Source organism: Pinus tabuliformis, chromosome Q, assembly GCF_031772625.1.
Source record: "Pinus tabuliformis cultivar Carrire ecotype Pingquan chromosome Q, CPIR1, whole genome shotgun sequence".
Classification (NCBI taxonomy): Eukaryota; Viridiplantae; Streptophyta; class Pinopsida; order Pinales; family Pinaceae; genus Pinus; species Pinus tabuliformis.
In genome coordinates, this window is record NC_142296.1 from 10,902,306 (window position 1) to 10,917,532 (window position 15,227).

At 40.3% G+C, this 15,227-nt stretch overlaps 1 protein-coding gene across 5 annotated transcripts in view; it reads left to right on the plus strand.

The window, feature by feature from the left end:
* The window catches only part of PTAC3 (plastid transcriptionally active 3), a 461,439-nt gene that overhangs the window by 74,554 nt on the left and 371,658 nt on the right, over positions 1-15,227 (plus strand). For all 5 annotated transcript variants that reach the window (XM_089383741.1, XM_089383742.1, XM_089383743.1 and 2 more), the window contains exon 4: positions 1,810-1,870. In XM_089383741.1, coding sequence (XP_089239867.1) covers positions 1,810-1,870 — 61 coding nt within the window. The remainder of the gene's footprint in view (positions 1-1,809; positions 1,871-15,227) is intronic.

The window sequence follows — 15,227 nt, forward strand, 5'->3', positions numbered from 1 at the left end:
GATCTTACTTAAGTCTTTCTTTTCTAGATGTGAGGTTGACTCATCACTCTTTCCCTTACCCTTGCTGGGTCCTTTACTTCTGCCCTTACTTGATTGACTAAATAGGGCTGTCTTCACCAACATTTTTGCTGGTTGTTGAGTTCATCTGAGTCTCCCCCCTGGTTACAATCATGCAAAAGTCTCTGAAAGTTAGGAAGGTTTTACTGAGTAAAAAATTCTTTGACAAATGGTTCCCATGAAGTTGGGAAACCATTCAGGGCCATGTTTGTAGAAATTTCTCATTTCCCACCCCAGTTTTCAGTTTCTCCTTATTTCTCCCATATAGTTAAATGCCCTTTCCCATAACCATACATTTAACAAGCTGGAAACAATAAATTTGCTGAAAACACAAATTCTGGAAATTTTACAGAATGCCGGAAATTGCAGAAATAAACAGCCATTAAAACACATTTAAACACTGAGATTTTTGGTCAATGTGATCCTGGAAAAACTCCCTACAACTCTTGGGGAAAACCAGTTTGAGAGCTCTTCTTTATTTTTGGAAAATGCCTTTTTACAGTAAGAGAAATATTCAGCAAAAATCAACAAACAAACTTTTACAACTTATCTCAGCCTTGCTGAAACCCAGCCTTGCTGAAACTCCGCCTTGCTGAAACTCCGCCCTGCTAAAACTCCGCTATACAGACTTGCTGAAACTCCGCCCTGCTGAAACTCCGCTGCTGAAACTCCACTCTGCTGAAACTCCGCTCTGCTGAAACTCCGCTCTGTTGAAACTCCACTCTGCTGAAACTCCGCAGCTCACTGTCCGGAAATCTCCCTTGCTCTCTTGCTCTCCTTCTCTCAATCTGCTCATGAAAGAATGAATGACCTTTTCCTCATTTTCCTCCTTTAATCTAACCCCAAGTGACTTTTGGGTGATCCAAGTGACTTTTGGGTGATCCCTAAATCCAATGGCTGAAATAGATTGAGATCTAAGGCTGAGATTAAATGCTCATTTAAATCTCACTTTTTATTTTTTAATTCACCCCACTTTAATAAAGACCCACTTAGTCATTTATTTCCAAAGTCACTTTTCCTTTCTAATTTTTCATTGACTTTATAAAAGTCACTTTAAAATTAGACTTAATAACTTTATCACTTAAAGTCACTTTTAAATTAGATTTAACTTTATAAAATTATAAAGTCACTTTAGGAGAAAAATTAATTTTTTTGGACACTTTTCCCTAGGCCAAAGATCAAAGCCTAAGGGAACCACCTGTCCTCCGGTACCAAATTTCAACAATGTTCACTAGTTCTACATCTGCAACGTTCTCCCCAACTGCTGCAAATTGATCATGTATCTGTGTGATTTTTTTGAGCTCACACTTTGTGAACAAGTTTTAGTTGAGTTTGAGGTTTGTGACCAAGTCCAAGTTGAAAGTCTTGCCGAGTCTACTCTAATTATGAGTTTGATATACTTTGCTTCATAGTTTATTATTTGCTGTCAGTTCAAGCTGTATAATCTTTTGATGATATAGAATTTAATGGGAGCAAATATTGCCTCAAAATGTGAAAGAATCCTTTGGCTAGTTTTGAGTGAATTTATTCTATTCTTTTGCATTACGGTTCACTTCATAACATATTAGTTGTTGTCTCTTATTTTAAAATCTTGTGATGTCAAAGGAAGTTTGTGAAAACAATTGTGGTATATATATATTTTTTATGTGACATTTATTCTTGACAGGCAGCATATATTGGTGGTGTTGCAATTTTTTTTGTTGAAAGTATGATAGTCTATAAAAGATCTCATTGGTTGAGCAATTCTTACAGGCAACATGTGGAATCCCAGAAATAGCAGCGAGTACATTTGAAAATATGCAATATGGTGAAGGTGCAAATTACTTTTCATTCATCAAGTATCCATATTTTTTACAACTTTATGATTGATGAAGCTCATTTATTGTAAAACTTAATTTCTATTGCTTATTAGTTGCTATCCATGGCTTCTAGGAATATAATTTTTTTCATTGTTATGCCATTCATCTAATGGGATATATTGTAGTTAAAGAAACAATAGATCAATTGTAGTTGATTTTTAATAAAGTTTCAATTCATGTCCTTTTTGTGTTCAGGTAAGATGAGATGTGATAATTAAGATAAGATAATTTTATTAATGTTCAACAAATGATCACAAAATTAGGTCAATGGGACTAAGAGAGTACATCCAGTGTCAATATAATTTTGGAGTGCAAAAACAACTCCTAGATTAGAACTAGAGGGAGTAAAGATAAAGATTTAAGTAACTAGCTAAAAGCTAAATGTTTGGCTAGAAGATGAGATAACATAAGGTGAGTTACCCACCACCAGTGGGTGACCCCTATAGGGGAATTTTCGTAAATTTGTCTTCAGCCGGCAGCCAGTAGCCCCTTGTAGCCACCAGATAGCTAGATGTGACATCATTCTCTGCCACCTGAGCCAACCATTCTGTGCCCTCGCCCATCTGTTATGATCGTATATTTGAAGGTGGGCCTTCCAACTGTTGAATAAAGTGTAACTAGGTTCGGTCTTCATAAATGTAATTTTGATCTTTGTACTTGTAAAAGAAAAGAAATATTGTTTTTGTAAATTAGAGAAATGATTTTCTTGCTCATTGCATAGGTCTAGCACATGTCAAAGTGCTATAGAGTAGTCAAAGAGTCAAAAGAAATATTGAAGACGCTTAAGGACATGCTACACCATGTATATTTATGTATTAGAGTCCAAGAAATACCTCCAAGCAAAGTCACGAGCCTCCTCTATATGTCGGCATCATAAAAGGAAGCAATTCGAATTATAGGGATCAAGTCGGCCTAATAGGAGGGGCAGACTCCTATATAAAGGGTCATACGGCATCACAAAAGAACCATCATCTCATCTCTGAAATCAGCGAAGAAGGAAGACGAGTAAAGGGTATAAGAAGGACGAAGAAAGGTGTCTCTAGTGCGGCAAAGAAGGAAGGAAGAAAACCGAGTTTTATAGGGCTGTCTTAAGGCCTATTACAGTCACACGTGCGAAGGAAGGGAGGCTCTCTCTGCTGTCATAACAGCCCTCCTATTGCAGTCATACAAAGAGAATTGGTTGGGCTAGGAAAGAGTGCCTATTAGGCCTCTTACTCAAGTGAAGGAGACTACTCAAGCGAAGGAAAGAGGAGTCAAGCACCATTTCGTGAAGAAATCCTCTCACATGTGCGAAGAATTAGGGCCACACTTCTGCCACATCAGATCTGCAACTATATGAAAAGAAAGAGCTCAATTGGATAAAGTATAAGGTATTCTTCATAAGTGAGAAAGTCTACAAAGAACAAAGAGAAATATCCCTTCTAAGGCAAGCATAACTAGGGCTGCTATCAGTGGCCGGAAGAAGAACATAGTGAGGGGATGAAGTGTCGAAAGGAGGAGGACGAAGTGCCGGAAGCAGGACAAAGTGCTACAAAAGGAAGTGATCTCGGATCAAAGGAAAAAGGCTTGACTTGTGGTTGGAGGATCTTCTTGTCAAGTGTCTAGGGTTTGGCATTTGTCAATTGAAGCTTCAATAAGAGAAATTTGAAGAAGGGTTTTCCTCTCTAGGAGAGAGAGGTTTTACCCTGGCTGAGAGTCAACATCTTGTGTTTTTGGTAATTGTTTGATGAAGTTAGAGAACATACAATAATAATAAAAAAGAAGAAGACTGTGTTAACAAGAAAAGTAAAAGTACTTCACAAATTGTTATCATTGCTAGAAGAATCTCATCATAACTCAGATGCCCTAGATTCTTCAACATGGTATCAAAGCTAAGGTGACACATCAAGGAAGGGCATCTCAAGAACACATACAAGGTTGAAGCATTAGATCTACAAGCTAAGGGTTTCAAATCCATCAAAGACAAAGAGGTCTACCATCTACCATTCTAGATCCATCAAGAAGGACTACAAAGAAAGAAGAAGAGCCTTTCATATAAAGGCACCTACAAGAAGATCCATTCAAAGAAGAATTTACATCAAGATACATCATCTTCAAGAAAAGGAAAGCACTCCAATTCAAGCCTCACACACTAAGAAGTCTTCATCACCAAGCAATCTCTTTCAAAGCACCTTGAAGGAGGCAATTTGAAGATCTCTAATATCCAAGAAGACAAATCATCAAATCTTCAAGGAAGTAGCAAGACTTCTTCATCACCAACAATATCAAGTAAGTATTTGTATGTCCTCTTCTGAACATATCACAATGTCTTTTTGCAAGGAAAGCAACAAATTGGTTGGGACTGCTAATTTCCTTGCATGGAAAAAGAGGACTGATTTACTTCTCAAGGAGAATGAACTTCTAGACCACATCAAAGGGAGTATCACTATCCCTACTAAGGAACAAACTCAAGCCCTAGCAAAGTATAATAAGGATGAAACAAGGGCTCAAAGAGTTCTAATAGAATCCATCAAGGACTCTCTCATTCCTTATGTTTCCAAACTTGAAACATCGAAAGAAATCTATGATAAATTGGTGGAGCTATTCTCAGTTAGCACAACTGGAGAAGTGATATCATTGCATAATGAATTGTATAAGATGAAGATATCCAAGGAAGGAATAGCTCCCTACTTCATGAAAATCTCTGAGATGAGAGATCAACTACAAGAGCTAGGAGAAGTTATGTCTGACAAAGAAATGACAACTGTAGTACTCAATGCTCTACCTGAGGAATGGGGCAACTTCACATCAAGTATATATGCCAAGAAGGAAGCTACCCCACTAAATGAACTTTGGTCTCTATGCAAAGTTGAGGAGACTAGACTCAAAGCCAAAGATGATGTGGGATCAAAGGAGAAAGCATTTGCTGCTATGGCCAAGAGAAGAGGAAAATTTGGCAAGTTTGGTCCATGAAGGAAGGGTAACAAAGATATGTCCAAAGTCCAATGCTTTGGCTGTCAAGAATATGGACACTATAAGAGGGATTGTCCCAAATTTAAGAAGGACAACAATAAGAGGAAACGAGAAGAAGCTCACATTACCCAAGAAGTGAAAGAAGAAGAGAAGAAGCAGAAAAAGGAGGACCCTCCAGATCTCTACTATGATTAAAGTCAACTTCTTCACATAAGTCTTCTTTCAAGGTTTTGGGTATCATAGGAACATGTAGAAATAGGATAGAATGCATGGTTTATGAAAATTGGCATCTTCAGGAATATAGGAGCATTATGTAGAGATAGCTCAGATAAAGATATTCATGTAGGAAGGATGTAGCTATTGAATGACCTCATCAATGCAGAAAGGAATGATCATAATCAAATCTTAGAAAGCCACTATCATCAACAAGAAGGAGCATTTGCAGGATGAGGACTACTAAGATCCTCCAGTGGAATCTTCAATAGAAGGTTCATAACTTTCAGGAAAAGCAGATGTCTCGATAGGAATTCCACTCATAGGGATTCAAGAAAGGATGATATGCAGGCAAGAAAAGATGAAGCAAAACAAAGGGAATTGAGGCAATCTCAATCTAGGAAGTTGTCAAAGGAAGTTGAGATGATCAAGAAAAGAACTAAGATGAGGTATATATGCATCTATGTTTTCAGTTTAAAAGTCATGTCATCATATGTATTAATGAGCATGGGGAATGGCTCTAAAAACATGGTCAAGAATAGGGAAGATCTCTTTCATTAATAATATGCTCAAAGGCATGATTCACACACCAATAAAGGTCAACATGAGAAATGTCCTCATAAGGAGTATGAGGTGGTTGACTAAACAACATATGAAGAAGCATATGTGAAAAGAGATCAAAGATGAAAGGACACCATGGTCACAGATGGGTTGCCAATCCGATTTCTCTTATGTGAATTCTTCAAATTGAAAATGGCCAAACACCTTGTAATGATTTATGAATACGTCCCTAGTTAAGAGGGAGTGTTGAAGAAAGTGTAACTAGGTTCGGTCTTCATAAATGCAATTTTGATCTTTGTACTTGTAAAAGAAAAGAAATATTTTTTTTGTGAATTATAGAAATGAGTTTCTTGCTCATTGCATAGGTCTAGCACATGTCAAAGTGCTATAGGGTAGTCAAAGAGTCAAAAGAAATATTGAAGACCCTTAAGGGCATGCTACACCATGTATATTTATGTATTAAATTCCAAGAAATACCTCCAAGCAAAATCACAAGCCTCCTCCATATGTTGGCATCACAAAAGGAAGCAATCCGAATTATAGGGATCAAGTCAGCCTAATAGGAGGGGCAGATTCCTATATAAAGGGTCATACGACATCACAAAAGAACCATCATCTCATCTCTGAAATCAACGAAGAAGGAAGACCAGTAAAGGGTATAAGAAGGACGAAGAAAGGTGCGTCTAGTGCAGCGAAGCAAGAAGGAAGGAAGAAAACTGAGTTTTATAGGGTTGTCTTAAGGCTTGTTACAATCACACGTGTGAAGGAAGGGAGGCTCTCTCTGCTGTTATAACAACCCTCCTATTGCAGTCATACAAAGAGAATTGGTTTGGCTAGGAAAGAGTGCCTATTAGGCCTCTTACTCAAGCAAAGAAGGAGACTACTCAAGCGAAGGAAAGAGAAGGAGTCAAGCACCATTTCGTGAAGAAATCCTCTCACGTGTGAAGAATTAGGGCTACACTGCTGCCACATCAGATTTGCAACTATATCAAAAGAAAGAGCTCAATTGGATAAAGTATAAGGTCCTCTTCCTAAGTGAGAAAGTCTACAAAGGAACAAAGAGAAATATCTCTTCTAAGGCAAGCATAACTAGGGTTGCTATCAGTTGCCGGAAGAAGAACATAGTGAGAGGACGAAGTGCAGGAAGGAGGAGGACGAAGTGCTGAAAAGAGGACAAAGTGCTGCAAAAGGAAGTGATCTTGGATTAAAGGAAAAAGGCTTGACTTGTGGTTGGAGGATCTTCTTGTTAAGGGTCTAGGGTTTGGCATTTGTCAATTGAAGCTTCAATAAGAGAGGTTTGGCAACGGGTGAAACGACGACTCGATTCGGACGGTGTTAGCCATTGGCGGAGGTAAAGAGCAAGGAACGGGTCGGGGCATGCCGCACAATTGAAGAATCGTGTCTGGCAAGGGACGTGACGCTTGGAGTGATGAGGCAGAGTATAGGAAGGTCTATATAGTGGTGGTTGCAGTTTAAATAGAGTGTGGTGGTGGTGTCGGCTGCCATAGGCAGTGGCTCTGACTTGATTGGTCGGGCATTGAATGGTCTACGAGAATGTTTGGCGGCGTAGAAGGCTTCTAATGTGGGGATGAAAGCGACTGAGAAATGTTGTACGATGGAGAGGGATGTCAAGTACAGGTGGTATGTAGAACTAAGACAGCGGGGGACTTCAACTTAAACGTCGGTTGGTCAACGATTTCAACGCTGTGTGCTTGCTTCGACAGTTGGATGAAACGAACCAAGCAGTAGCGGTGGAGGCGACGATCAGTTGGGAAATCGTCGTCCCAAAGTTACAGTGATGGGTGCTATTGCAGGCCGATGATGGCGGTGAATTTCTGTCGGACGATGGTTGTCATAGGTTGTTGTCGAATGATTTTGATTTTGATTTTTTAAAAAAATATTTATTTTTTTATATATACCTTTTTGTATTTTTTTTTTTAATATTTTGACTTTTTATTACTTTGAAAATATCGACCTCCTTTTTTCTTTTATATACTTTTTTTTTTCTTATATAATTTTTTTCTAATTTTCTTTTATTTCTTTTGTACTCTGTTTTTCCCTTTTATTTATTTATTTAAATGGCCAAAGGCTTGATGGCGAATTGGAGAACCTCCCACTTTGTAGCGAAACACTTGAGTCTTGACGACAACAATGTTGACGGAGTTTGATGGCTAAAAGCAGGGATCAAACGTGGTTCCGATACCAATGTAACGACCAAAAGTCGTATACGCAACAGAAATATTTAAAACACTTCGAAGACAAAGACATCCATCGTAGGATAGTAATTGTAAATTGTATATTGTATAAAAGAATGAATGTAGGATGAGTACAAATGAGAATGAGGGACCTGTATTTATAGCCAGGTAAGTACCTTTTCACAAACAGGCATGTCTGTAGAGATATGCCTCTTTGTTTAACTAATTATTATTTAATTACACGTTATTATGATTATTATTCATTATCTATTTTTACATAATTTATGTTCATAACAGACACATGTGGACATGGATTAGTGGGGGCATTCAGCGGAAAGAATGGGCTTGGATTGTACTCTTGTTCCCTTGTCCCAACTTGGTGGTTAATCTTGTATCATAATCTCATGGGATGTCCTCTATTGGCTACTAGCTTTAGGAGTGGCACTACATGGGAAACCCTGATTTTGGTTGTGTGGTCCTGCTTCCCGTACCATATATATCACTCCCCTTCATTCATTATAACCCCTTTTCACACTTTTCCCATTCGGGTCCACATTTGTCCATCAGGTCCACAAGGTGTTAGCCTACACTTCCCCTTGTCCACACTTTGGGTCGGGCCTGGAATGATCGCCCAAAGGTTGATCCAACTAAAAGAAAGTTGAATCAATCTCTTGGCGATCGTTCCTATTGAAGTTAATTTCACAAAGACCACTTGGAAACCAAGTTTTCACAAGGATTTCTAGGACTACGTATCTTCCATACAAGTCTTATACTCAAACTCTATCCCTTGAAATCCCCTTGGCCCTTCCTAGGAAGCCTTATACCTCGTTTCTCAAGCAAGCAAACCATACAATTAAGTCTCTCTTGTGAATAGGCCTTAAGACTCACTTCCCTATCCTATAATTGACTATATCTATTCTAGTGATTCCTCACATACCGAGACTCCTCCCATCAGTGAAAGTTTGTAAAGAGCAGGGAGTCATAGCTGAGGTGACAGTGGCCTATCGCTCCATTGTTTCCCTCAACCTATTAGTTGCTCTAAAGGATCCCGTCCTAGGACCCCTACTAGTTTGAGCGGTAACATTTTGGCGCTGTTGCCAGGGACAAGAAATGTGTGTTTTGTTCCCCATACGACATATTGACATATCATTATTGGCGACTCCATTAGAAGAACGAAGCTATTGTTCTTCATTAAGCTTCAAAGTTAATGCTTGTAGGGTGAAGCAAGCATCTATCAAGGCACTTTAATTCACCCTGGTGACTCCATTTTAATCCTAATATGCAAAATCATAAAAAATGGACTATTGTAAAAGAGAGATTAATCTTGGTTCTACATTTGCAAAACTCAATGACCAAGACATTCAAGAACTGCAAAAGAATGTGGATAAATATGCATAATTTTATCAAGATTTATTGGAAGATATGGATAAGGAATTCATGCTCAGGTTTCATAGGTCAACACAAGTGCAACTCGACATAATGAGGTGTGCCTATGAGAAGGATCCTAGTCGTCTCCTTGACTTTGCTGGCCTAACCTATGCTTTGAATATTTTGACTGACCTAATCAATGACAAATATTATAATCACTTCGCAAATCCCCACAAAAGGTGATTAATTGGATGGTCAAGGTGACATTGAAGAAAGTTCAAGTGTGCAGGATCATCATCAAAGTGAGGAATGGAATCAATCTAAAGAAGTTGGAGAGGACCTTGGGAACCTAAATAATGAACAAAAAGATGAGTCCTTGGGTCCGCATGACGAAAAGGGGGATGATTTTGTGAACATGTGTTAGGGAAGATGAGGCTATGGAAAGTAAAGTTGAGGCTGACCTTACCTTTCTCAAGGATATTACTCCTGATGACTCTCCTTTTGAGAACCTTGAGGAAGGTGATCCCATGAGCTCCTTGGAAGATGACATTGGAGATTACTTCCACATTGAAAAGGAGAAATGGGAAATTATTAGTCCTCAATTTGATTGTGCTGCCATTTATGACACCGACAGAGAGGATGAGGTTGGGACTGGTTTTCCCCTTATTTATGATAACATATCCATCGATACACTTGAAACGAAGGATCTTTATTTTCCCTTGCATAAAAGACAACAGTTGGAAATAATTGCTTCTCCTTTTTGGGGAAACCCTATCTTTGATGCTAATGGTGAGGGAATTGATAGGGACCTTTCTCCTACCTGCCTTCCTTGTGATTTTGGGAATATATCCAACTCTCTTGAGCCTTTAGAATATGATTTTCAGGAATGGAGGTCCCATTGAATACAATACCTCACCTCCTCCATCGCCTTTCCTTCTAGTTCATCATTTTGAGTCATCCGTAAGTGATTCCCTCACCGCTTGTCATATGATCTCAGGTGACCATGTGCCTGTTAGTTTTTGGTAGCATCAGATGTGCTCTAGCCATGAAATTTAGTGGAGAGGCTAAGGCACATGAGTTCTAAAGAACCCAGGAACCGTTTGGTGAAATTCCACCCAGATTGTATTTTATTAAAATAATTAATATTTTTAACGGGGTTCCTAAGCCTAAACTTAGGAAAATTAAAGTATTAATGGCTATTAATCAAAATATGGGTGAGAATGATCTAGAAGGTGGATCAAGTCAAGTTTTAATCTTAGCCGTTGATTAGAGACTTAATCTCGGTTGTTGAAGTCTCAACGAGAAAAGTATAAGAAGGGGGCTTGGGGTTCATTTAGAAACACACACGGATAGAACAAATTGATCTGGAGTTTGATTTCTGGGGCTAGGAAGCTGAGAATTCGAACTAGGTGATCATTTTGCAGCAGAGGGGTAGGGATAGTTCGGGAGTATTGAAAGAGAGGCGGAGAGAAGCTAGTGGAGGCAATGCAACAACTAGCGGGATTGACGCTGGGCCAATTTGGTCCCACGCAGGCCTGACATAGAGCTAGAAGGGCCAGGGCAAAAGCAGTAGGCTAGTAGTTGCCCTCACGCAGAAAGCCGAAAATGCCGGGAAATTGTTGGAACAGCCGGGAAGGTTGATGTAGAAGGCAAAAGAGACAGTGTAGGACTGACGCAGAAGCTGAAAGGCTGATGCAGGGCCTACGCAGGGTCAATGTAGAGAAAGTCGGGGTTAGCCAGTTTTGTTGCTAGATCAGCCAGAATTTGCGGGGTGAAGTGAGGTAAAACTCGCTTAGTTTTCCGCCACTGTATTTTCTTTGTCACTGGATTGTCGGAGGGCATACAACATTGTATTCAGAACCACTGCTTAATAATAGAAAACCCTCAGAGCTGCTGCACTGGTTTTCTTGCATTGGGTTTTTTCCAGGGACTATTTTGTCCAAAAATAACTGTGTCCTATGTATCTTGTTCTTTGCTCAGTTTCCATGTTTCATGTAATCAAATTTGAGTAGTGTAGGTTGTAGAAGAAATTTGCTTCAGTATTCAGAAGAATAACTTGATATTGTATATTAAAATCAAGTAAGTGAAGTAGATTTAGATTTGCTGCAATAAGGGTTCCTTGAGGATTATGAGTATTAATAGAGAGGTCGAGAGAAGCTAGTGGAGGCAGTGCAACAGCTAGGAGGACTGATGCTGGGCCAATCTGGGCCCACGCAGGCCCGACGCAGAGCCAAAAGGGCCAGTGCAGAAGCAATAGCTTCCCTCACGCAAAAATCCGGAACTGCCGGGAAACTGCCAGAACAACCGGGAAGGTTGACGCAAAAGGCAGAAGAGACAACACAGGGCTGATGCAAAGCCTGAAAGGCTAACGCAGGGCCTATCCAGGGCCAACGTAGAGATAGTTGGGGTTAGCCAGTTTTGTTGCCGGATCAGCTGGAATCTGTTGGGTGAAGTGAGGTAAATCTCACTTAGTTTACCGCCATTGTATTTTCTCTGTCACTGGATTTGCCGGAAGGGCATCCAACATTGTATTAAGAACTGCTTAATAATAGAAAACCCTCAGAGCTGCTGCATCGGTTTTCCCGCATTTTTTGAGTGTCCAAAAATAATTGTTTCTTTATGTATCTTGTTCTTTGCTCAGTTTCCTTGTTTCATGTAATCAAATTTAAGTAGTGTATGTTGCAAAAGTAATTTGCTTTAGTATCCAGAAGAATAACTTGATAATGTATATTAAATCAAGTAGGTGAAGTAGATTCAAGTTTGTTGCAGTAGGGGTTCCTTGAGGATTAAGAATTTTCACATGGTATCAAAGCATTGATTTTGAAACAGAAAGAGCAGATCCAACGCTGAGCAGAGAGGCCAATAGCTACATTTGGTAGCGATTCGAATTCCCTTGAAGGGATTGCGTAGTTCTTGCCAGGAAGTAGAGATTCTGAGGAAATCTCTCTGAGAGAGTAGACAAAGAGGTACGATTTCCAGTTCGTGAGTTTGCAGAGGCAGAGGGAGTGACATAGCCTCAACACAGTGCATGAAGGGTGTAGTTTCTGCCGGGGCAGAAATCTGTCAGAAAAGAGCAAAGACACATAGAAGAGGAATTTTTCTCCACAGAGGACTTCCAGCCAAGGAGTCTGAATCTTCACTTGCTGAACAACAACAGAGGGGCAGATCTACAAGCTCCAGCAGGGAGTGCGTAGGCCGGTCTAGTGCTGTGCAGAGGAGAGAGGAGGTCATTCGACATTTGGCAGAGATGGCAATTGCATCTCCAAGAGAGAGGTGGGGAGATTTAGAGCTATAGTTTGAAAGAGCTACAGATGGGCAGGATCCTTGAGGAGCCCACCTCTTGGATCAATTCCTTGCTATGGGAGCCCAAGATTCAGTAGTAGCGAGATGAACTTAGTGTCAGATGATGCAGTGGGTTGATTGGAGAGACAAATGCAGTAACTTCAGACCAGAGACCGATCAATGTAGAGCAAGGTTGGCAGCAGTGCAGATGGCACAATGCAGAAGTCAACAACAACCTAGAAGATTCAGAGGGTCAGAGACTAGTAGTAGTGAGATTCCAACATTCACATGGTATTATGTTGAACACAGGTAGTTCAGTAATTTTGGGTGTTTTTCAGTTGCTTCTCTCAGCAGTTGAGTTGTAGTATGAATGTAGTGTTAGCAGTGGTAGTGCTAGCAGCATAGCATATGCAACATTTGAGAGGGAGATGTAGTACAGATGCAGCAGTGACAATGGCAGTGTCATGGGTAGCAGTACAGTTGCAGTAGCAACACAGTGTTGGTGGCAACAACAATGCGGAAAGGAGGTGCTTCAGAAACAGAGCAACATGCAGTTGGACATTGTTGGTAGAGCACTTTCCTTGCTAAGAGGGAGTGTTGGTTTTTGGTAGCATCGGATGTGATCTAGCCATGAAAATTGGTGGAGAGGCTAAGGCACATGAGTTCTAAAGAATCCAGAAACCATTTGGTGAAATTCCACTCGAATTGTGTTTTATTAAAATAATTAATATTTTTAACGGGGTTCCTAATTCTAAACTTAGGAAAATTAAAGTAGTAATGGGTATTAATCAAAATATGGGTGAGAATGATCTAGAAGGCGGATCAAGTCAAGTTTTAATCTTAGCCGTTGATTAGAGACTTAATCTCAACCTTTGAAGTCTCAACGAGAAAAGTATAAGAAGGAGGCTTGGGGTTCATTTAGAAACACACATGGATAGAACGAATTGATTTGGAGTTCGATTTCTGGGGCTAGGAAGCTGATAATTCGAACTAGGTGATCATTCTGCAGCAGAGGGGCAGGGATAGTTCGGGAGTACTGATAGAGAGGCGGAGAGAAGCTAGTGGAGGCAGCGCAACAGCTAGGAGGACTGACATTGGGCCAATCTGGGCCACACAGGCCTGATGCAGAGCCAGAAGGGCCAACGTAGAAGTAGTAGCTACCCTCACGCAGAAAGTCAGAACTGTCGGGAAACTGCCAGAACAGCTGGGAAGGTTGACGCAGAAGGCAGAAGAGACAGTGCAGGGCTGATGCAGAGCCTGAAAGGCTGACGCAGGGCCCATGAAAGACCAGCGTAGAGATAGCCAGGGTTAGCCAGTTTTGCTATCGGATCAGCCCGAATCTGCCGGGTGAAGTGAGGTAAAACTCACTTAGTTTTCCGCCATTGTATTTTTTCTGTCACTGGATTGCCGGTAGGGCTTCCAACATAGTATTAAGAATTACTGCTTAATAATAGAAAAACCTCAGAGCTTTTGCACCGGTTTTCCTGCATTGGGTTTTTCTGGGGACTATTTTGTGCAAAAATAACTGTGTCCTATGTATCTTGTTCTTTGCTCAGTTTCCTTGTTTCATGTAATCAAATTTAAGTAGTGTAGGCTGCAAAAGTAATTTGCTTTAGTGTTCAGAAGAATAACTTGATAATGTATATTAAAATCAAGTAGGTTAAGTAGATTTAGATTTGCTACAGTAGGGGTTCCTTGAGGATTAGGAATTTTCACAGAGCCCTTTCCCCCATTTTGAGTATAATTTCAAGGAAGAGCCCCTCATTGACAATACTTTATCTCCTTGGACACACCCTCAGGGTTTTGATCACTCCATGATCTCCCCTCTCCAATGTGACCATCACCTTGAGCAACCTATTTGTTGCACTCCTTCTTTCTCTCACCCTTAGTTTGTTAAAATTTGCAACTAGGGCCAAACTCTATGTGGGTCATATTATTTATGGCAGCTGATATTTTTATTGGATCCCTCTCATTGAGAGGTGTAGGATTGATCTAAAGATTATCCGATTCCGATAAGTATTTATGAAGTTATGAATTTATTTATGTTATGGACAAATTGTTAAGTCGACCAACAACTTATGTAGGCTTAGAAGCCTAGTCATGTCTATTCAACCTCTACGTTTTAGTATAAATAGAAGAGGACTTCAAGTCATTTCTACACACACTTGGATCTCTTCCTCTCTCTACTTGTCTTTGGGTTTTAGTAGGAGGAGAGATCCTAAGGAAAAACCGGAATTGCCGGAAAAGCCGGAACTGTCGGAAAAGCTGGAACTGTCGGAAACGCTGGAATAGCCGGAAAAGTGGAAAAGCCGGAACTGTCGAAAAAGCTGGAAAAGCCGGAACTGTCGAAAAAGCCGGAACTGTCGGAAAAGCTGGAACTGTCGAAAAAGCTGGAAAAGCCGGAACTGTCGGAAAAGCCGGAACTGTCGGAAAAGCTGGAAAAGTCAGAAAAGCTGGAACTGCCGGAAAAATCGGAAAAGCCGGAACTGCTAGAAAATCCTGAACTGCCGGAAAAGCTGGAAACGCCGGAAAAGCCATAAATACTGGAAACGTCGGAACTGCCGGAATTGCCGGAAAAGCCGGAAACGTCGGAACTGCCGGAACTGCCGGAAAAGTCAGAAAAGCTGAAAATGCCAGAACTGTCGGAACTGCCAGAAAAGCCGGAAAAGCCGGAACTACCGGGAACTGTCAAAACAGCTGGAGCATTTGTCTCTGAAGGAAGGCAGCATGATGTATGAGA